We start from the raw sequence: 22,811 nt of genomic DNA on the forward strand, positions 1-22,811 counted from the left end.
CCGATCCTGCCGCGTCTCTTTTGACGGCTGTATTTCTCGCTCCTTCTCCCCCTCTTCTGGCGTCTCACAGGGGTCTATTCTGGGTCCTTTGCTATTTTTATTTTTTATTAACGAGCTTCCTCCCCTCCTTACTTGTCCCTGTTTGCTCTATGCAGACGACCTTAAGCTGTTTTCCGCTATATCGTCGGCTATGGACTGTGTTTCCCTTCAGAATAACCTGGACACTCTGGTTCGTTGGTGCTCGACTAATGGTTTAGCGCTAAACGTCAGAAAGTGTCACTCTATGTGCTACTCCCTAAAATCCTCACCGACTTCTTTCTCCTACTCGCTTAACGGACATTCCTTATCCTGCTTAAATTCCACTCAAGACCTCGGAGTCACTTTCGACAATAAGCTCCGCTTTGACACCCATTGCCTCGATGTTATCAATCGAGTAGCAAAATTGTCAGGCTTTATTCTTCGCTCCTCCTCTGATTTTGACTCCATCCAACCCTCCTTAGCTCTCTTCAATTCCCTTGTGAGGAATACCCTCGAGTATTGCTCCGTGATCTGGTCACCCACTCGTAACTGTGATTGTCTTGCCCTTGAAAATGTACAACGTAAATTCACCCGTTCTCTCTTCTTTAAGAAAAGCTTCCCTCGTGTGGATTACCCCTCCCGCCTCCGCTTTCTAAACCTTCCCTTCCTACAACAGCGTAGATCCTATCTGGATCTATGCACATTCTTTGAACTTTCCTCAGGCCTGATGGACTGCTCCGCCGCTGACGAGATCACCTGCCGTCCTGCGTCTTATAACACACATAACGCAGATATTTTCAACGTCCTGCGTCTTATAACACACATAACGCAAATATTTTCAACGTGCCCTTCGCGGAGCTCGAAGTCTATTTTCATTCCCCGATTCCCAGGCTTTGCCGAAATTACAATGCAAAACAGCTTGGTCCTTTTAACTTCCCTACTTTAAGTAGTTTTAAACGTAGGATAAGTTTTTTGCTTTCTCCTCCTCCTGAGGACAATAATTAATTGGAATTCTCTCTGTTTGTTGTCCGTTAATTAAATAAATAAATATCGTCCGTCCTGTCGCTCTCTATGGTTCTGAGTGTTGGCCGACTATAAAAGACAATGAACCGTGTCTTGCGGTAATCGAGACGAAGATGTTACGTTGGACTAGTGGCGTCACACGTTTAGATCACATCCGAAATGAGGATATCCGCGATCGTTATGGGGTTGCACTGATCGTGGAAAAGTTGTGAGAGAGGCGCCTTCGATGGTATAGTCACGCAATTCGTGGCAACGAGGATTCACTTGCGAAGATTGGTCTGAACATCGAAATCGATGGTAAACGACCAAAAGGCAGGCCTAAACAACGGTGGCTTGATACGCTGGATGGGGATTTAAAAGCCTCGAGATTGCACCCAGATCAGGCATTCGATAGAGCCAAATGGCGAAACCGATCACGACGAGCCGACCCCGCTTGTGAACGGGACAAAGGCTGGAGAAGAAGAATATTGTTGCTGCAAATCAAATTTAATTGTTTATTGCATCTGATGTCTAGGGCGCTTCGTTTCTAGAGATTTATTAAGAAGGGAAAGTGGAACTTATTTGTTTAGGTAAAATTTTACGATCTCGAGAAATGGCCCGTGATTGAGAGCAGTCTGGCAAGCAGGCGGATCTCAATTTCATAATTCAGCACTAACCATAAACTTCTAAAGTTATGCACACATAAGTTATCAGTAATTTACTGGAGTCTTGCGAGCTCGTTACCTTATCATCACTATCTACTACACAATAAACTAAAACAAATCCCTCATCTCCTTATCATTTCAGCTCGGCATTGGACACACGCCACAATATGAAAGTGGCAATTAAGAAATTGGCCCGACCATTCCAGTCGGCCGTACATGCAAAAAGAACATATCGCGAACTTCGTATGCTTAAACATATGAATCACGAGAATGTTATTGGCTTGTTGGATGTCTTTCACCCTGGCGGTAACTCACTGGACAGTTTTCAACAAGTTTATCTGGTCACAAATTTGATGGGGGCTGATTTGAACAATATCGTCAGGACACAAAAATTATCCGATGATCACGTACAGTTTTTGATTTATCAAATTCTACGAGGTCTTAAATACATACATAGTGCGGGGATTATTCATAGAGTAAGTGAGAGTCAGAAAATCAAAGACTTTTTTATCCAAATCCTTTTGAATTTCACCCTCACAGGACCTTAAGCCATCAAATATTGCTGTGAATGAGGACTGCGAATTGAAAATTTTAGATTTCGGCCTAGCAAGACCGACAGAAACCGAAATGACGGGATACGTAGCCACCAGGTAAGTTCTCCGTTTCGTCCTTTTTGCCTTCAAGAAGTTAAACTTTGCACATGATTCTATTTTCAACGCAGATGGTATAGAGCACCGGAAATTATGTTGAACTGGATGCACTATAATCAAACAGTAGATATTTGGTCCGTGGGTTGTATTATGGCCGAACTGTTGACAGGAAGAACACTATTTCCGGGAACAGATCGTATCCTTTTTTCTCAAAACAAAAACAATAATAGATTGGACTGATGAGATTTGATGCGTAGGGCGCTTGTCGGTCGGCTTCATTCACCAAGTTCATAAGTTGATTTGCTTCGGTGTATTCGCTAGTTTTTTTTTGGCTTTAGAGAATCGTTAATGGAACACTTGGTGGATTAAGTGTTGGCGTAACATGATGTGCACATCTAGTCATATTTTGTACTAAACAAACAACGTAGTGGTAACGTAGCATAGCCACGAAATTATTTTTGATTTTTTTTATACAGAACATATCTTTTTTGCGGTGTGAATCTAATCATTTTTTAGATATTAACAATTAGCTAACAACGAACATTAACATCAGTGTAAGTAACTGGCTTCGTAAATTCTGTAGAGAGCGACCAAACCAAACGGAACCAAAAGGTTGGTCCATCTAGGAAGCCTCTGGTTCCGAATACATTCATTCAAAACTATGGAAATATCTACAAAAGGGCCATGAAAAGTTATTGTAATTTGCGCTATTCGTAAGTGGTGGGGAATTCGAAATATATTGAAAATATCTTTAGATATACCCAATGTCGACAAAGATTAAATTCTTCACAACAAAAGGGCATGCGTCATACTCTTTGAAACTATGGACGGCTTGCATATATGAATCAAATGAATTACTATAATTAAAAAAACAACTAATGATATTGTTGTAAATTCCAAAGTAGGTCTAGCTCGGAATTCAAGCGTATGCGTTATCACTCTTGGCTGCATTCATAACTTTTTCCAGTTTACACTCCTTTGTAAACTATTTCGTGCTCCACAATTCTAGATCGATTACCTGCCAACGAAAAGAATAGGAAAACGACTAAAGGTTTCGTTCAGGGTAGAAGACAATCATTGGATGCTGCTTCAACTCTGCCCTGGGAGGAGGGGAAAGTGGTTACAAGTCGTATTCGTTTCTTTTTAGGGTTTGGTGTGAAACAAAAACCTTATTTAAATAGATTCAATGTATGTCTGTCTGTTTGTCTGTCACACACGATTTAATCAGAAATGACTAGACCAATTGTGACGAAATTTGGTGAGACGGTGTCGTCTGTGAATCCCTTTACATATAACGGTTTTTTGTCCCCTCATATATGCGAGTGGGGGATATAAAATATTTTTCGCAGAATATGGTCATGTGGGGTATCAAATGAAAGAGCTCGAAAATGATCTTGTTTCTGGTATTGGGTTAAATATAGAGGAGTGAGGGCTTAAAAGTTGTCACTCAAAAAGTGAAGCAGGTTTCGTTCTAAGAACCTATTCAGCTGAAAAATCTGAAAAAAATTCACAATGATGCATTTACACGAAATCTAGGCGTCGAAATACATCCAATTCCGATATCTGCTTAATAATAGCATTTTTTTTTTTGAGAATTTGGTCTGGTCCAGCATTAGGTTGATGCGGACTTAGGACCTGGCTCTGGCCAAGCTCTGGTCAATAAGGTGGATTTGCGCTCAATATAATTCTTAGTCATGTCGTGTTCTGCGAATTATATAAAGAAGCATTCAACATCTACGAGTCGCTTCGGTCACGCTGCTCCCAGGGCAGAGTTGAGGCAGCGTCTGACGATTTGCCTCTGCACTGGTAAGAAACCGTAAATCCGTCATCAACTTCTTCTTTTTCTTCAGTCTTTGTCCCGTTCACAAGCGGGGTCGGCTCGTCGTGATCGGCTTCGCCATTTGGCTCTATCGAATGCTTGATCTGGGTGCAATCTCGAGGCTTTCAAATCCCCATCCAGCGTATCAAGCCACCGTTGCTTAGGTCTGCCTTTTGGTCGTTTACCATCGACTTCGATGTTCAGACCAATCTTTGCAAGTGAATTCTCGTTTGCACGAATTGCGTGACCATACCATCGAAAACGCCTCTCTCGCAACTTTTCCACGATCGGTGCAACCCCATAACGATCGCGGAAATCCTCATTTCGGATGTGATCTAAACGTGTGACGCCACTAGTTCAACGTAGCATCTTCGTCTCCATTATCGCAAGACACCGTTCATTGTCTTTTATGGTCGGCCAACACTCAGAACCATAGAGAGCGACTGGACGGACGACATTGCGGTAAATTTTAGATTTGAGACTTTCGTTGATACGTCGATCACAAATAACACCAGTTGTGGAACGCCACTTAATCCAGGTTGCGTTAATGCGTGAAGCAATTTCATAACGCAGTTCTCCATTGGCTGATAGCGTTGACCCGCTTAGTTCTGGGCAGATCACTGCCGCTGACAGTGATTGTGCCTGTTTCATGGGGATCGGTTGTCAAAAATTCAGTTTTGTTTAGATTCAATATGAGACCGTGTTTCATGAGGCGATCATTCCATTTTTGGACAAGTTGCTCGAGATCATTTTTGCTATTAGACGCTAGGAAAACATCATCTGCATAAAGCAGTGTGTAGGGCGCTGGACCCCGTTAGACGGTGTCCATAACAAGAACAAAGAGAAGTGGTGAGAGAGCGCTTCCTTGATGAACACCAACAGAGACACGAAGCGGTTTTGATACACCCGCCATACTTCGAACTTTACTTTTCGAATCGTGGTAGAGCAATTGAACCCAGCGCACGAGTTCTTCTGGCACGAAGTGTTGTCGTAAAGCATACCAGATGAGTTCGTGTGGTACACGGTCAAACGCTTTCTCTAGATCCAGAAATGCAATGTAAAGAGGACGATGCTTCTCACGGTGTTTCTCCATGAGTAACCGCGCAGCGTGTATTGCGTCAGTAGTTCCGCAGTTCTTGACAAATCCGGCTTAATTCACGGTTATTTCAACGATTTCGCGAATACGGTTGTCAAGAATGCGTTCAAAAATCTTCATGGTATGGGAAAGTAACCGGATCGGACGGTAATTTGAACATTCTCCTGGGCTACCTTTCTTTTTCCATATTGGAACAGTGGTACTTTCTTGCCAGTCAGATGGTGTTCTTCCTTCCTGAATAACCCGATTAAAGAATTCACTGAGCCACAGTGTTGGGTCCCAGCTCTTCGCTTTCCAGAGCTCAGATGCGATGTCGTCAGGTCCTGTTGCTTTCCTCGATTTCATTTGTTTTATTGCCTCCTCGACTTCAGTTGCGCTGACTGGTGGAACTGCTCCAAATGTCGGCAATGATTGTGGAAGTGGAGGATGAGCAAATTCTTCAGTTGAAATTTGCTCGAAGTATTCTCGCCATCTATCCGTTGCGGCTCGACGGTTGGTAAGCAAAGTACCGTTCTTGTCATTAACACAACAGAAGTGTTCGCTATCCTGTGTGCGTTCATCATGGCTTTTAGCAATTCGATACAGATCTCTCTCGCCATCCCGAGTGTCCAGTTTATCGTAAAGATTTTTGAAATGGTTCGCTCGGGTGACAGCGACCGCTTTCTTTGCTTCCCGGTTGGCATTCTTATAAATTTGCCAATTAGCAGGCGTTTTATCGTGGAGAAATTTGTGGTAGAGGCGTTTCTTTTCACGGACCTTCATTTCAACATCATCATTCCAAAGCCAAGTATCTCGGTTGATGTACCGCTTACCCGGCTTGGTGACCCCGAGGGTTGCAGAGGCCGCTTTGTGGATCGTGTCTTTCATTTGGTTCCATGATTCTTCCACATTCGTAATGGTTGGCAATCGCATGAGTGAGACCGTTTCTTTTTTCTCCTCACCAAATCGCCACCATTTAATGCGCGGCGGGCCAGTGCGTTCCTCACGCTGTTTTATCGGTGGCTTAATTCGCAGGACGGGAATCAACGGCCGATGTTGAGGTGCGATGGTCTCATAGGGAAACGACTTTGCAATCAGTGACGGTGGTAAAATGTTGGCGTCTTATGAGAATATAGTCGATTTGCGTTTTATTGTTCCCACTATAAAATGTGGGAAGATGAGACAATTGTTTGATGAACTATGTATTCATAAGTACAAGGTCATGGGTGTCCGCAAAATCGATTATACGCTCGCCACCTTCATTGCGCGCTCCGAACCCCTTTCCTCCATGGCACCTGTTACCGTCTGCCTTTTCACCCACATGACCATCAAGGTCGCCGGCAATGATTATGTAATCGTCAGCAGGCACGTGACAAGTCTTTTCATCGAGAAGTTGCCAGAAGGCATCTTTCTCGGCATCAGGTCGACCTGTTTGTGGTGCATACGCGGTGAAGAAGTGAATAGTGCGATCAGCTGATATAATGGTGAGCTTCGTTAACCGATCATCAAATCGTTCGACTTCTTTAATGGCATCACGGAAACCCTCTGAGATGGCAATGCCAACACCATATTGAGTGTGTGGGTTACCAAAATAGAGAAGTTTGTAGCCATTTTTACCGCGTTCGCGTTCAATGTCGCAGCTTTTGGCACCAGACCATCGGGTTTCTTGCAGAGCGCAGATATCAATGCGCCTTTTCCGAAGGGCTCTTGCGAGTTCCTCGGTCTTTCCAGTAGGGTACCAACATTTAGCGTGCAGACACGTATTTGTTTTGTTCGTTGTGTTCGGACTAACTTGCTTACGTCCTGACGCCGTCCATGCGTCAAGAACCCTTGCCCATTTCTCGACAGGACCGGGGCCCGTCCTGCCGCGTCGACTGAGGTGGACGCCCTAGCATTTCTCCGAGGCTTGTGACTCAATCCGATCATCATGTTTGTAACGACATTCTATGCATTTTGTTGGTCGACCTGTCGCGGGGCCTGTCACCAAGAGAGATCAGGTAGGATTTAGCATAGTAGAATAACTCCAACTATCTTCTTTGCAGCAAGAAGGACCCGAACGTAATGCGTAACACTACTCCATCTGTCAGCGCTCCTCAGCATCTCCTCGACAATGTCGTCTAGAGAGAGATCCCCTGTGCTTAAATAGAGTTGCGGACAAATTCTATCCCACTTTCCACCAGAAAAAAAGGTGACTGAAAACCTCCCTTAGGAGTAAGCAAACGATGGCTAAGCGGAGGATTGCTGATGGCCCCTGAGGTAGCTTTGGAATAGTGGAAAATGCTCTAGTGCACAACAAGTCAGCAAAAACTCAGTAAAGAACATGCAAAATTGGCCCTTTTGCGTGCCCTGCGCGGGGGCGTGACAACTGTGACGAAGGCTGTAATGGAATAATTCCTTTTATGTTTTGCCAGGTTTAAAAGAGCAACCGGCAGAGGCTGTGGCCACCCTGTTTCCGGCGAGCGGCCTTAAGCGTTCCAGGATAGTAGGCTGTCGTATGATGGCGGTTGGAGCCGATGAAACAGAGAAAAAGTCACCTTCGTACTGCGGGCTTTGATCCCCAGTGATGGTCGCCGATGTTCTGAAAATGGCGATCTATTAAAAGAGGGCTCGAGTGAACGTGTGAGGTCAGCGCGAGTTGGAAACTTTGTGACAGTGGCAGCTAAATTAAGTCCAGGTGAATATGGTTGAAGTGGCCACCAAGAGTGGGGTAGTTGCCAAATTCTGCCTGATTCTGCCGATGTACTTTGGCTTGCGGCAACGAAGGCCGCACCTTTCAGCATTATTATTATTCTATTAAGGGAAAGTCGCACCGCGTCCTTGAAGAACTATTGTGCCCCTTTTACTGGTTACAGTGTATCTGTTGATCATAGTATCTCAAGCAGGCCTGTAACCGTTAGGAACTTTAGTATGTTCCCCACTTCCAGATGTTTCAGCTTTGCATCTGGTATTAAGTGTTCTCCCAGATTTATCGACCTACTTTGCACAAGTGCCGGACACTGTCCCAGGACGTGCATAGAGGTTTCGTCCTCCTCCTCACAAAACCTGCAGGCAGTGTCCGTAGATATCCCTAGCTTCCCTAGGTGGTAGTTCAGCCGACAATGACCAGTGAGAATTCCCACTATAATTCGGAGGTTCTTTTTGGTGAGGTTTAAGCAATCCTTTGTACGCATGGGTTCGTATCCCCCAATAAGCACTCTGGACTGCTCCATCCCTGGTAGGCCCGCCCAATATAGTTCCCTCAACCGTTTCTCTTCGTTTCTTAGATTCATAGCCATGAAACCGTTTCCGATTCCACAGAAGGGTTCTGGCCCGTGTAAAGGCATCCCTGCTCCCTTCTTGGCTAGTTCATCCGCTGCCTCGTTGCCTTCCAACCCAGCATGGCCTGGAACCCAAAGTATCCAGATCTTGTTGGACGAGCCGAGTGTATTCAGTCTCTCAAGGCATTCCCATACCAGTTTAGAGTTCACCTCGTTGGACCTAAGTGCCTTGATTGCTGCTTGGCTATCGGTGAGAATAGCTATGCTCTGCCCCCTATAGTTCCTTTGCAGATTAAAGGAGGCACATTTGTCTATGCGTAAATTTCCGCCTGGAATATGCTAGTTTACCTGCCCATTGGCTCAAAGTACATTTTCCTTGGACCAATGACACCGGCACCCGCTCCCTCTGCTGTGAGGGATTCGTCAGTGTACCAAGTAATCAGTTGCTGGTTTAAGCCGTATGTCGTAGCCACGCTCTCCCAGTTTGCCTTGTTACTCCAACGTTAATCCCAGAAGGACCTCCAGGGATGCCGTTGGGCATGTCCTCATTGCCCCACTGATACACACGGAAGCCAGCCTTTGGAGCTTATGTAATTCCCTGGCTTGTGTGCTGAGTTGGGTTCTTTCTGCCCAGATTACCGCTCCATAGGTAATCATTGGCCTTACTATTGCAGTATATATCCAAAATAGTATCTTCGGGCTGCAACCCCATTTTTTTCCTGCTATGGATCTGCAAGTCATCAGAACCCTCGTGGCTTTCCGACAAGTGTTTCCGACATGTGTCTTCCAGAATAATTTTTGGTCTAGTGTGATTCCCAAATATTTGACCTCTGTTTTTCGTTTCACCTCCATATCATGTAATGTTATGGCTCTCAGGTGATCCAGCTTACGCCTCCTAGTGAATGTGAAGTTGATCCGCAGTCCCACCTTCCTGCACCAGGCACTAGTAACCCTTAATTCAGTTTGGATTCTATCACATAGGGTATCTTCATATTTGCCCCTACAGATTAGAACAATGTCGTCCGCGTAGCCCTGGACTTGTATTCCAGTATTAGTTAACACGTCCAGGAGTTCATCCACTACCATACTCCACATCAGCGGCGATAGTACTCCACCCTGTGGACAGCCTTGAGTGGTGTTCATGATAATAGGATTTGTACCTGTTTGTACCTCTATTTGTCTGCTTTCTAGCATTTTGCCCATCCAGAGTGCCAGGGTGTTTCCCACTCTGTATCTCTGTGTGCGATGTGTTGTCGAATGCTCCTTCGATATCCAAAAACGCGCACAGTGCAATTTCTTTTGTTTCTATGGCGTCCCGTAGTACCTCTGTCAGCTGATACAGAGCAGTTTCAGTTGACCGTCCTGCCCGGTAAGCGTGTTGACAGTGATGTAGGGGATTACCCTTTAGAACGTTAGTTCTAATATAGTTGTCTATGACCTTCTCCACCGTTTTGAGTACGAACGATGTTAGGCAGATTGGTCTGAAAGATTTTGGGTGAAAAGGATCCTTTTTACCCGCTTTCGGCATAAAGACCACTTTTGCCCGTCTCCATGCCCTTGGTATGTAACCCAGTGCTATGCTCCCCCTTACCACCCTCAGAAGAGACTCTAAGATAATTCCTAGGACTCTCTGGATAAGTGCTGGGAAAATTCCATCTACTTCGGGAGATTTCATTGGTTTGAAAGTTCCCACTGCCCATCTTAGCCTAGCTTCTGAGCATACCTCTTTTGCTAGTTTCCAGCTCTCTTCCCTTCCCCTTTTATTCGTTATTGGGGTGTCAGGCAGGGGTGTTTGCATGTTTAGTCTCTTGGATTTGACTGTCACTACCACTTGCTTTCGATTTGAAGCATAACATGTTTCCGTTCACTTATAATAATATTTTCACGATGGATGCGATAGAAGATAAAAATCTTCTTTCAATGTAAATTCTCACCCAAGCACTCTCTCTCGAATTTCATTTAAGTTGTATGTCTTCTATTCTCTCCTTCGAGGAAGAAAGTTGCCCCGAATACAATGTTGTAGTTAATTTCCAACTTTATTATCTAAAACGGAACGCAACTACTCAAAAACGAAATTGAAAATATGAAACTGAAAAGTTCTTTATGGACTATCTCCAGTTCGCGTTCATTGAACATCTAAATGTCAAATCACTTTCTACCCATCAAAGTCTACTCCGCCACGGAGAACACCGGTGGTGGCAACTGTCAATTGAATCGACAAAAAATAAATTTCGAATGTTGTTAACCCTACTGTGCCACACATGTTCGCGCATCGTCCTTATCCAGCGAAGGGTACTGCGTTCTTCCTGAGGTTACATTTGGCCAAGTTGACGGAGAGTTTCGCGTCTGCTGGGTGCTATCGGTGCTTGTTGTGGCTGCACGAGAACCCTTTTTGCAAGGAAAGGTTGTTAAGAATGCGGTTATTTGGAGGCTCATTGACAGTTTTGGTGGTTTATTTTGTTAAACCATAGCGTGCCACACGGATTTGAAAATTTTTGTAAAACATCTATGTGTAAAGACTTCAGTTTATACTCTTCTCTCCATTCATTTCTGGTTATTTTCGCTATTATTTTGGTGGTCTGCAGCTCATTGAGTTTCTTGCCAACCTGGGTGGCGTGAGCTCGCAGGTGCTTCTCTAGCTCCTTACTCAAGTGGTCGGTCTTTCCAACTGCGAGGTGTTTGGCACCGCCACCAAAACGCCGATGGTAGTTACATCTTTTGGATACAGATGACAGAGGGAAGTTATCTTGTTAAGTTAGTAGATTATCGCTTTGAGAGGTGTTGCTGGTAGAATTTTCCTAGAAGGGGATCTTTTTGATAGTGGCACTCAAGTATTTTCTCGGCTTGGGTAGTCAGCTGATCGAGAATTGTAGCAGAAGCAATTGCCAGGATGCTGCATATCTACTCGGGCATCTGCTTTAAGAAAGGATATGGTAGGCTTCTCGCTCCTGATTGGACGACAACAAAGATGACGCCGTATATTCGCTTCCTGTGATGGAGATAAAGCATTTAGTTCTGCACTAGGAAAGTAGTTTTGCCAATTATGGTACCACAACAGGGGAAGCCGCTTTCATCCTGCAGTTTACTTTGTTATCCAGAACAGTTGCCCAAACTGGAGCTGCATAGAGTAGCACAGAGCTGACTATCCTAGAAAGCAGACTTTGTCTTAGGCCACAAATGTTCGACAGTACCCTCGAGATCGTTGCAGCGATGGAAGACGCTTTAGTTGCAACGTACTCAATGTCTTTTTTTAAGGTTTTGTGTGAAACAAAACCTTATTAGAATGGTGACGGTGTCTGTCTGTCCGTCTGTCCGTCTGTCTGTCTGTCTGTCTGTCTGTCTGTCACACCCGATTTATTCGGAAACGGCTGGACCGATTGTCACGAAAATTGGTGAGAGTATGTAATCTGGTGATCCCTTTACATGCAGTAAGTGGCGCCATCTTGTGTTAAGCTTAAGAGGGGGCTCCCCATACATGTGAATGGAGGGTGCAAATTTTTTTTTCACAGAATGTAGCCATGTGGGGTATCAAATGAAAGGTCTCAATTAGTACTTTTTGAAACTGGTGCAATATTTGATATTGGGTGAAACATGGAGGAGTGAGCGCTCAAAATATGACCCCCAAAAAGTGTAACAGGTCTCGTTCTCAGAACCTCTCCAACTGAAAAATCTGGAAAAAATCACAGTGGTCCATCTCTACGAAATCTAGGCCTCAAAATATATCCGGTTCCGATATCTGCACAAATAAAGTTAATAATAGTATATTTCCACATTTTAGAAATTTACCCGGCACCCCCCCTTATGTTCATCCCAGAAATACAAAATTTGGCATGAGTGTAATGAAGAATATAATGCATAGTTTGGTCAAGTTTGAAGAAAATCCAACTATTATTAACAAAGTTATTGGGGGTGAAACTTTACAATTTTTTGTGAATTTCGTGCACTCTACAACCCGCATGACGTCATCATGACATATCAATTCGTCAATACCACAACGAAATGAATTCTTATGAATTGGGTCGCAGACAATTATTTTGTTTTAGTTTTTTAGTTATTTGTCAACCAGACATGTGTGTATGTAGGTATATAATATTGCGTGCTAATGAACTTTGCGGGTAGTGCCTAATTCAGATAGATATAAGACGTAAATCGGAATTATGGGTACGATAAATTTAGATACGTGCATATATGTGTACAGCAGGTAATAGGCAGTTTGTTTGTTTAGGGTGAGCGTGATATCTATGGCTCTAATATGTACGTATGTCTCGTAGTTTGGAAAAATATGAAGGATTATGTTGGATTTGTAGCTATATACGGACAGAGAAATGTGCGTCTCTTACATAAGATGAACACAAAACCTTTATACCCGAAGCGCGAGCTTCCGGTATTCCGACTTGTTTTAAGTTCAGCCTTTTGTCAATCATCGCTCCCAAATATTTGAGTGATGGTTGAGAGTAAATTGTTTGTTCGCAAACTTTGATTTTCAGGATTGTCTTCTTTCTTCTCTTGCTGATGAGAAATACTGCAGTTTTATGTTCAGCAAGTGATAGGCTGGAATTTTTCAACCAGCAATTGATCTCCCATGTCACTTCATTTGCGTAGATCTCAATCTCGTCTTGATGTTTTGCAACTACTGTTATTCCGTTATAATCGGCGAAGACAATGGTTGTCCAGGAGACCTAGCGTCAACATTCCACCATATATAACTAGCCATAGTGAAGGACTTAGGACAGAACCCTGTGGCACGCCGCAAGATTTCAGGAATATTTTGAGCCCATCGTCTGAGTCGCAGTAAAGTCTTCTCCCAAGGAGAAACTCAAAAACAATGCGTGCAATGAATTTCGGGGTCTGTAACTTGACGAGTGCCTCGATGATTTTTTTTTCCATTTTGCAGTATTGAAAGGATTTTCACGTCAAGGATTATTATTGCACCGTATTTACCTTCTTGTATTGCAGCCTGAGCCAAACCAGTCACCGTGTTGATTGCGTCGACAGTTGATTTGTTTGTCGGAAAGGTCTCGTTGTGTATTCCTCGCTCAAATAGTTTGCTAATGGTTTTAACCAGACATATCGATTTATATGGAGAGGGGTCACCCAATGGTCTACCTATCTTCGGAATGAGTATGAGCTTTTGAGGCTTCCATTGGTCGGAGAATTCTTCTTCTCTAAGGCATGCCCTGAAAACTTAGGCAAACATACCTGTCGCTGTTCTGGCAGCTACTTTGAGGGCAATAGTAGGGATTCCATCCAGTTCTGGGGTCTTTTTTTCAGCGAATCTTTTCGCTGCGTCTAGAACCTCCTCATTTACTACTATGGGAACTTCGTTGGGATTTACATGCACTGCAGGAAGACAGTTCACATCGGCTGGAAACAGAGTGTTCACTATATTCCGCAACAACTCGGGACAAGTAATCGGTGGGGAGCGCTTGCCTTTTAGTGATAACAACACCGACCTGTATGCGTCACCCTATAGATCAGAGTCAGCTTCCATGCACATCTGTGTAGCTCATCTTACTCAGGTCGGTTTCTTCTGTGCTGGGAGCGTCTCCTAGCTTTTTTTCCGGCATTCCTCAATTTTTGAATTCCACCAGAAATTGGGATTTTACCTTTGGAAAGCGCTACGCCGAGGCATAGAGATACCGCATGCCCGCTGCAATTTTTCCAATACGTATTTTGCCTACTACAATCGCCTTTCTCGCTGCTTCAATAGGAAGGCTTATCGATGCTATCTGCATGTCACCACGCCTTCCTAAGCAGCACATTAGACTCAATCACCGATTGTAATCCTAATTGGGTCTACAAGACTTTGCAGTTCTCAGATTTTGTGGTGACTTCATCCAAGTCCTTGCATTCGATCATCACCCAATCCTTACACATTTTGACCGTCGCAGCTTCACCTAGCGATACTTCAATTTTCTTTCGTAGGTTTTCACCTCCATCGTCACCAGCTTTAAGTTCCAAAAGCAGGCCTTCTTTCTGAGTTTGTTTTATCCGCATGGCATTTCCACTCAGATAAGTCACAGAGGCATCTGCTTTAACCTTACGTAAGATTTCCGCGTACGGCAACTCGCTGGTTTTTGTTATTATCAGCGTGTCCCACCTGGCATTTTTTGGAAGCTTTTTCTTCGGTCTTATTTTCGTTCAAGTGTCTTCGGTGGTGGTAGTGGCCAGATAAGCTTCCGTCCTTCCTAGGTTGTGCCGGAATCTGTTTTTTTTTTCTTCTCCTTTGCGCTGTTCATTGGGGAGATTGCACTTCTTCATTTGGGTCTCGCTATCTTTTATTCCGTATTTTCGAAGCATCCTTATCACTTTGGAAGACTTCTTTGCCAAAGAGCTTTTTGGGAAGAGATGTCTTCTGCGTAGTTTGGGTTGCAACAGTAACTATCGCTTTCTGTTCGCTTACCGGCACTATTCCTTCTTCACGTGCTTTCGCGTCCTCTTTAGCCTTGAAGTATGTTCCCCTGATAGAACGCACCTGATCTTTAATCGCGTAGTGCAGGTTATTACGTTGATTTACGTAGTGCATTAGATTATTGATCATCGATCTCAGCCTCGTGAACGCGTCATCCTCGGCTTTAGCAGTAACTACACTGCTGCTACTTTTTCGGTCCAACATGCGTTTTTCTTCCGAATTCGCTGGTGGCGATTGGAGTAATTTAGCGCTCCGCTTGAAAGGATCATTCGTGCTAAAAGATAATAATGGCGACTCCCTGCTGGCCATTTTGCTATTGGGAACTCCATCAGAATCCTCGGCTTCCTCCATTGTTTGCAGTAAGTGAACACGAAAAAGTGAAATTATAATATTGTAGTTCCTAAAAATGTATCCCTTTTAAGTAGGGATCGAACTAGGGCTTTCCTCACCAACCGATCAATTTGAAATTCTGTCTGTCTGTCGCACGCATTTTTCTCGGAAACGGTTATGGCGATTGACACCAAATTGGCTGGAAAGGTGGGAACTGTGAACGCTCACGCATACAGTGAATTACATCAGTTCACGTCGAATTTAAGGGGCGGGGCGGGTCCTCATGCACGCAAAAAAGGGGGTGTAAATTTTTTTCACCAAATATAGTCATGTGAGGTATCAAACGAAAGGTCTCGCTTAGTACTTTCCGAAGCCGATCTTAGTTTTGACATTTGTTGGAAAATTGGGGACTACGGGGGTCGAAAATGATCATTTCTTTCACGAACCCATTTTCAGAAACTACCCAACCGAAAAATCTGAAAAAAAATTAGGAGGCGGCCACTATATGGTGTCTAGGCTCCGAAATACTCTCCATACCGATATCTGTTCAATTAAAGTTAATAATAGAACCTAAAAAGATACCGAAATTAACCATGGAGATCCGCCCGAAAATAGTGAAGCTCCATCGAAGTGTTTCGCCGACACGTGTTTGTATGCTAACCAGGTTCGGGGATGTGGGAAGTCTTTGAGCACGTCGATCCCTCACGTGTCATCATACAAAAATTCACCTGTTCTTTTAACCGATGCGAGGATGCGTTGTGAGGCGCAACCTTCGAGGTTCCCTCTCTACCTTGGCATACATTCTGACCGTTCTGTTAGAGGATGCCCCTTGGTAGAGAAGAAACCTCGAAGGCCGCACCTGACAATGCATTTGAGGTAGGAGAAGCATTGGTTGAGGATGCGATCCGCCGTGGATCTTCCATTTTGATCACCCATCTCCTGGGTCCGGAGTTTTGCGGTTTCATGCGCGCGCTCTCTCAATAGGCTCGTATGAATTCCTCTGTGTGTGTGTGTGTTGTGTAGATCCGCGCATCGGTTAAAAGGACACGTGAATTTTTGCATAACACGTAGGGAATCGAAGTGCTCAAAGGAACCCCCAACATTCCCTTGACTGGCCAGCATAAAAGCATCAAGCACATGTCGACGGAACACTTCTATGGAGCTTCAATATTTGCGGGCGGACCTTCACAGTCAAGTTCGACATCTTTTTAGGTTTTTGAGATAGTTCTTCTCTCTTGGGCGTCTTCGGCCACTCAGGATGGATATTTAATTATCGCCAATCTCACGTTGGTATGAAAACACTGTAAATATATTTACACATTTTGATTGGCTTTAAGCTAAGAGGTGACATAAAATATGGCTTAAATATGAATGTATTTTGGATTTAGGTGTTTTTTATTGGAAATTATCACAAATATAAGCAACATATGGCACTTTAGCAACAAAATAAATCGAAGGCCAAATATTTTTGAATTTTGATCTTTGAAGTCATCTTCAGCAACACTGAAGAGCTGAAGAATTATTCCAGCAATTTAATTTACAAACAATACAAAAGCATGCGAAACAATTACTATCCGAACATGTCCTTGTGCAAACCAATAACTGTAACTATTTCTCCTAATTCTGTAACGACTTTTTGTGCACATGCTACCTTAGTTACTCCCATTGTTCCCACATTTTATGTACGTTGTATTTAACCAATTTATTTTTCTCATGTCAGTCTCTAGCCGAACGGTATCAAATAATTTCTAGTTTTACGTATTTACCCTCCTTTAATTATTATTGCATGTAATTTTCAAACTCAGTCACATCGATATAGACATTCATCAATTGAACCTAATCATAGAAGTATTGGGCACACCAACTGATGACTTTATGATGAAAATATCATCAGAAAGTGTAAGTTTAATTTATTTATATATTTACTCTCCACTTGTTTTTTATTAAACACCCCCTCACACACTCCCATACACAATTAAGAGTTTTTTTCCCGTAAATATTGTTGCTTATTGTTTTGCACGCACGCTAATGGTTACAAAAATTTGTGTTACTAATTTTTTTGGATATTTCTATAACTCCTTCGTGTGTTGGCTTTTGTTAATGGTCTTCCTGTGCACTATGTACTACTCTGTTGGAGAATAGAAATATGGACTAGTGAAAGTGGAACGAAACAATAAGAATCATGCATATCAAATATATTTTATCTATTTTTCATCTAAATGCAAAAGATAGAAATGAAAAACCTTAACTTTCTTCCAAAAATCATACAAACATCTTAAAAAATCGAATCGAAATTGTTGATTTTAATAAAACTAAAATTTACAACTAGATCTTGATCATTTAACAAGAATACTTGTATTGTGTGGTACACCTGAGCCAGAACTAATGAACAAAATAACAAGTGAGGAGGTAGGTATTTCACACCAAGTTGGCTATTGTAGTTGTAGACTATTTTCCATGCATGATTTGATGACATGATGGTTTCATATGTGTTCAGCGTTCCTGTTTTATTGTCTTTTTTGGTAATTTGTTAATGTTCCTGTTGAAAATCGTGTAAGCTGCGTACACGTTTGTCAACCCAGTCAAGTCAGGTGACGATGCATTTGGTGTTGGACCCTTCGCGACATATCTAGACAATTTGCTTTACAAAATCTTATATTGAATCTATGTGTGTACGCAGTTTCCATTAATCCATCAAAACTTTTTGTTTTTAATTAACTTTTATTGAAAAGGTTCATGTTGTCGTTAATAATAAGCCACTCGGAGATATGGTATGCATAACAACATAGCTAATTTCCATAAAGACCATGGGTCTGCGAATTCCAGCCGATGTAAAGAATTGAATAACGAGCATTGGTGTTCTGTTCAATCACTTTTAATATAAATTGTACAGAAGTGAAATCATTTTATAGTATTTTTACTTTATTTGGAGAAACGGAAAAACGTTGCTATCTTGTAGGTCTTAAGAAGTATCTTCAGCGAGTGCGAGCGTCGAAGAATAGGTAAAATTACTTGGATCTAGTGCCCAACGGAGGATACAAATTTCTGAGTACATCATCTAGCATACCGCCCGCGAATGGATTAATGTGTCATCAGCATGTTATTATTAATCAAAAAAGTAACACAATTTTCAAAATCTAGTGGCATTTCGTTGGTTCATCGGAATTTGTGTCATATGAAGCAATCGCAAATCGGTCATTGTAGGTCTAAATAACAAATTACCACAATAGGAACCTCATCAATGTGCAAGGCTATCAAGGCAACTTGAGAAAATTAACTTCAAACAGAAAAATTGTTAAAACGTCATGACGCTGCTCCCAGGGCAGAGTTGAGGCAGCGTTTGACGATTTGCCTCCGCCCTGGTAAGAAACCGTAAAACCGTCATCACCTGACATTACTGTAAAGTTTGGGTGCAAGGGGTCCGTGGACCAAAAAAGAGGGAGTAAGTTGCTCCCCACAATTCTCAAAAAAAAAAAATATATAATCAACATATTCGTACCAAACTTGGCTCGATAGTACCAGATACGTCGATCTGCACCTGCCTCCTTCTTAATTTTGGTCTTTACTCCGGAAATATCGGCCTTCAAAGCGTCCGAATTCGACTCATACGAGGCCTAGTTATTAAATAACGAGACTGCTTAAGAGGAAGAGTTTTTTCTTGCAATTTATCCCGCCCCTCCGAACGCTCCGTTCCATTCGTTTTTAAGGATTTGTGTAAAGCAAAACCTTATTAAAATAAGTTTACTGTCTGCCTTTTTTTGCCGTTGGAAGATGGAAATGTTTAAATCTACCGTTGGCGTGAGGAGACTTTTACTCAATAAAGATCTCCTTCGCTTAGCCCGTGGGACTGCCATTTCGGTATTACGTCGCGGGGAAGAATCAGTTACGAACTGCGGCTCTTGTCGTTATTTACTGCTTTCCTCCGAAGCTTCTCCTTCCTCAGCAGATTGTGGATCGCCTTCATTAATGTTTCCAGCATCCTCCAAGTTTTCTCAGAGGCTAATATTTCATCCACGATATTCCCGGGTGACAACCGCGCCCTTGCGTCAATTTCCGCCTCCGTTCTGTGTGAGGTGACCTTCGGGCAGCTAAAAATAACATGCTCCGCATTCTCCGGAATCATTTCGTATGATGGGCAATGTGGGGAGTCGTCACGCCCGATAAAAAGGTATGCACGGTACTCTCCATACCCGCATAGGAATTGTGTCAGGTCGTAACTAATTTCACCGTGCTTTCGTTTGATCCATTTTGAGACATCTGAAATAATCCTGTGAGTCCAACGTCCTTTAGTTGAAACATCCCATCTTTTTTGTCACTCCAAATCGCTTCATCTCGTGCCAATTACCGCCGATATGTAGACTGACCGGTTGCATATGATGGGTCATAGAGGCGTGGACCCTCGTTCGCCAAGATGCCGATGGGGACCTACTACCACACGCTGTTTCGTCTGATATTGTACGGTAAACGCACGATGTTCGCAATGCACTCAATCGATATGGGGCTTTTCTTTCTGTTTGCTTCTAGTTTTAGTGCTGATGTCCAGACTGGAGCTGCATAAAGTAAGATGGAGCTGACTACTCTTGAGATAAGCAGTCGACGGCTTTGCCTAAAACCACCTACATTTGGTAACATTCTTGTCAAAACTGTAGCAACCTCCGAAACCTTGCTTGCTAAATTCCCAAGATGGGGCTTGGATTTTAGTCTTTGATTAATCATGACTTCTAGATATTCGAGCGTTGGTTGCGAATGTATTATCTGTTCGCCAATTCTGATCTTTATCGACGTTTGCTTCTTTCGCTTGGTGATCAAAACTACTTCAGTTTTATGCTCTGCGCGCGTCAGAGCAGTGTCTTCTAGCCAAGAACTTATTTCAAAAATTGCCTAGTTTGTACAAACCTCGATCTCCTCAATATCTTGTGCCACGATAATCACTCCGATGTCGTCTGCGAAGCCAATGATTGTCACTCCTTTGGGCAGTTACAACTTTAAGATTCCATCATATATTATTATCCACAGGAGAGGACACAGGATATTCTGTATGTCTTAGGTCCATTGTCCGAATCGTAACATAGTTTCCTCTTCCGGAGGAATTCTATGACTATGCACACCAGGTATTCGGGAGTGCCCAATTTGACTAAAGCCGCAATTATTTTTCTCAATTTTGCAGTATTGAAGGCATTCTTCACGTCGAGAGTAACTATCCCCCAAGATTTATTGGATTCTACTGCTTCCTCGACAATTTTTGTCACTCTACTGATCGCATGGACAGCAGATCTTTTCTTTCGGAATCCGAAATGATTATCTGAGAGGACACCCTCCCTTTCTGTGATCAGTACAAGTCTATTGTAGATGACTCGTTCGAAAAGTTTGCCAACCGCGGACTCGAGTGCCGCGATTGAAATGGAGCATTCACGGCGGATCGCATCCTCGGTCGATGCTTCCCTTACTTCAGATGTATTATCAGACATGGCCTTCGAGGTTACCTCCTTGCCTCAAAATCCTCAGGCCATTAGATTGGAGGATGCCCTTTTTGTCTAGGTGAGTTTTGGGGGACTAGATAGGAGTAGAGGAAAAGGAGGTCCTAAAATTATAATGAAATTCGCTCGAATTCATTTTAATATATAATAATTCATCTGAAAGGGGGCAGAATCAATTGAAAAAAAGTCATAAAAAAATAATAAAGACTACTAAGAGACATAAAAGAAAATAAACTAGGAAAAAATTAAAAGAATAAAGAAAATATAAATAAATATAACTTAGGCGAATAAAAATTAGAAAAAAAAAATAAGAACATTAAACTATTATTTAGAAAAATAAAAAATAAAAATAGAGCAAGTAAAAAGATAATTAGAAATAAGAAATCAATACCCCCTTCCCCTTGAGAGCTCTCAAAGATCGGTCCACGCCGATATGTTTTTTTTGTTATCTAAAAATCTAATGTTTTATGGATAATTAAAATAATTAAACTTCTAAATGTTTTCGAAAGGAAAACCTAACTAGATATTATGAAGTTATACTTAACCAGATCATTCGAATATGGATGAATAAAATATCAATTATTGTAAATGAATATAGATATTTGCTACTGCTCTAGAAACTATTTGTAGAACTCATCAAATCCGATTACGATATGTGAGCGGAAGGCTAATCTTGATAGAATCAACTTATACGAAAATTGGAGATGAAAAGGGCGGTAAAGCTAAGTTGATTTCAAAAGTATGTTACTTAAGGCTTAGTTCGCTATTGCAGCAGATACTTAATTTCAAATAGAAAGCGTTCTTTATGCTATCAAATGAAAAGTGCCAGTCCATTATTTGTTTTTACTAGATGGGTGCAAGCGTATTGTGATTTCGTCCCTCCACCGTCTTCTATCAGATTCGTACCCGTCGTCACTTAAATTTCCACGCACACGAAAATTTACAAGATTTGGCGGCTGGAAAACGCACACTTTTCCAGGAGAATTTTGTCGTGCCGATAATTCTCTAGACAATTTCAATGTCTTCCGATTCTATTTTGTGGACGTTTAATCGATTCAATTAAATTCGAACGCCGAATCCCGAGAAATTGTTCACGTCCCTTTTACACGGCCAAACGAAAATCCCCCACTCGCCCTCAGTTCCAATCCGATGTCCAACTGATCAGCTGTCCATCCAATCAATCGGTCTCGGTCCAGCTAATCTTCATTACCTGAACATGGCCTCGAACTTAAAAGTCCATGCCGGCCCAGTTAGCAATTAATCAGTTTAAAAAATTAATTATGGCTATGTCTCTGCAAGATGTCCCGTAGAGCTGCATTGAGTGCTACAATGTGGGAGGAAGATCTAAAAAGGACGGTTCTGCTATTCGAACCACTTTCTATATAAAGACTCGTTAAATGTTTAACTTGGAGGAGATTTTCGATTGAAGGCCATTTTTACTTTTCGTATACGCACCCTGTTACCATCCATTTTTAAAGATTTCTGCCTAAAAATCCGTTTGTTGGATAGTAATCCTGAGAGCAGAGTCTGAAGTGTTTTCCTTTGGTTATTTTTGTTTGTTCTTATCAAGAACACTAATGAATCAACTTAGTCATATTGCTATCCGCCAAGCTCGTAGAGAGAAACACCGGGCCCGAGATGAAAATTATCATCATCATCATATTTAATTTCCCGCTCGATTTTACGAGTGTTACTTCTTTTTCTGTTCTCGGCATCCCCAAGGTGTTTCGTAACGACACCTAACGTTATCTTTGGCGAACATTGTTATAAACGATGTTCCACAATAGTGCCTGCGGAAATAATATACAACTTGAGTTCATCATCAGTGTCGTGAAACCGCTATATGGAAATCATAATGCCAAACTGAAATATTTTCACGCCACCGAATATCCGGAGTAGTCATTAACCGATTCAATACCATCGCCATAATGCTGAAAAGATATAAGAGGCAGTAATAGGATGGATCGCCTGGAGGTAGTGGCACAAGCTTCTGCCACTCCCATAATAATAAAGGACAGATCTCCCCTGAAATTCATGCTCCGCATCACTTAGTGGGCAAGTTCGACTTTGTCTTGATCGTAATTTTGAAGGCCTTAGTAATTTACC

The 22,811-nt window shown here is 42.4% G+C and overlaps 1 protein-coding gene across 3 annotated transcripts in view; it reads left to right on the forward strand.

Annotated features, from left to right (window-relative positions):
• The window catches only part of LOC119651179 (mitogen-activated protein kinase p38b-like), a 48,750-nt gene that overhangs the window by 15,144 nt on the left and 10,795 nt on the right, over positions 1-22,811 (forward strand). For 2 of the 3 annotated variants that reach the window (XR_005249433.1, XM_038054606.1), the window contains exons 2-5: positions 1,828-2,161; positions 2,226-2,335; positions 2,407-2,531; positions 17,048-17,127. Coding sequence is in view for 2 of the 3 variants with exons in the window: in XM_038054606.1 (XP_037910534.1) it covers positions 1,828-2,161; positions 2,226-2,335; positions 2,407-2,531; positions 17,048-17,127 (649 nt within the window). In the remaining variant the exon portion in view is untranslated. Of the gene's footprint in view, positions 1-1,827; positions 2,162-2,225; positions 2,336-2,406; positions 2,532-17,047; positions 17,128-17,557; positions 17,638-22,811 lie in introns of all 3 variants that reach the window. The other variant, XM_038054607.1, reaches the window with a different exon arrangement.

Source organism: Hermetia illucens, chromosome 3 (genome assembly GCF_905115235.1).
Source record: "Hermetia illucens chromosome 3, iHerIll2.2.curated.20191125, whole genome shotgun sequence".
Taxonomy (NCBI): Eukaryota; Metazoa; Arthropoda; class Insecta; order Diptera; family Stratiomyidae; genus Hermetia; species Hermetia illucens.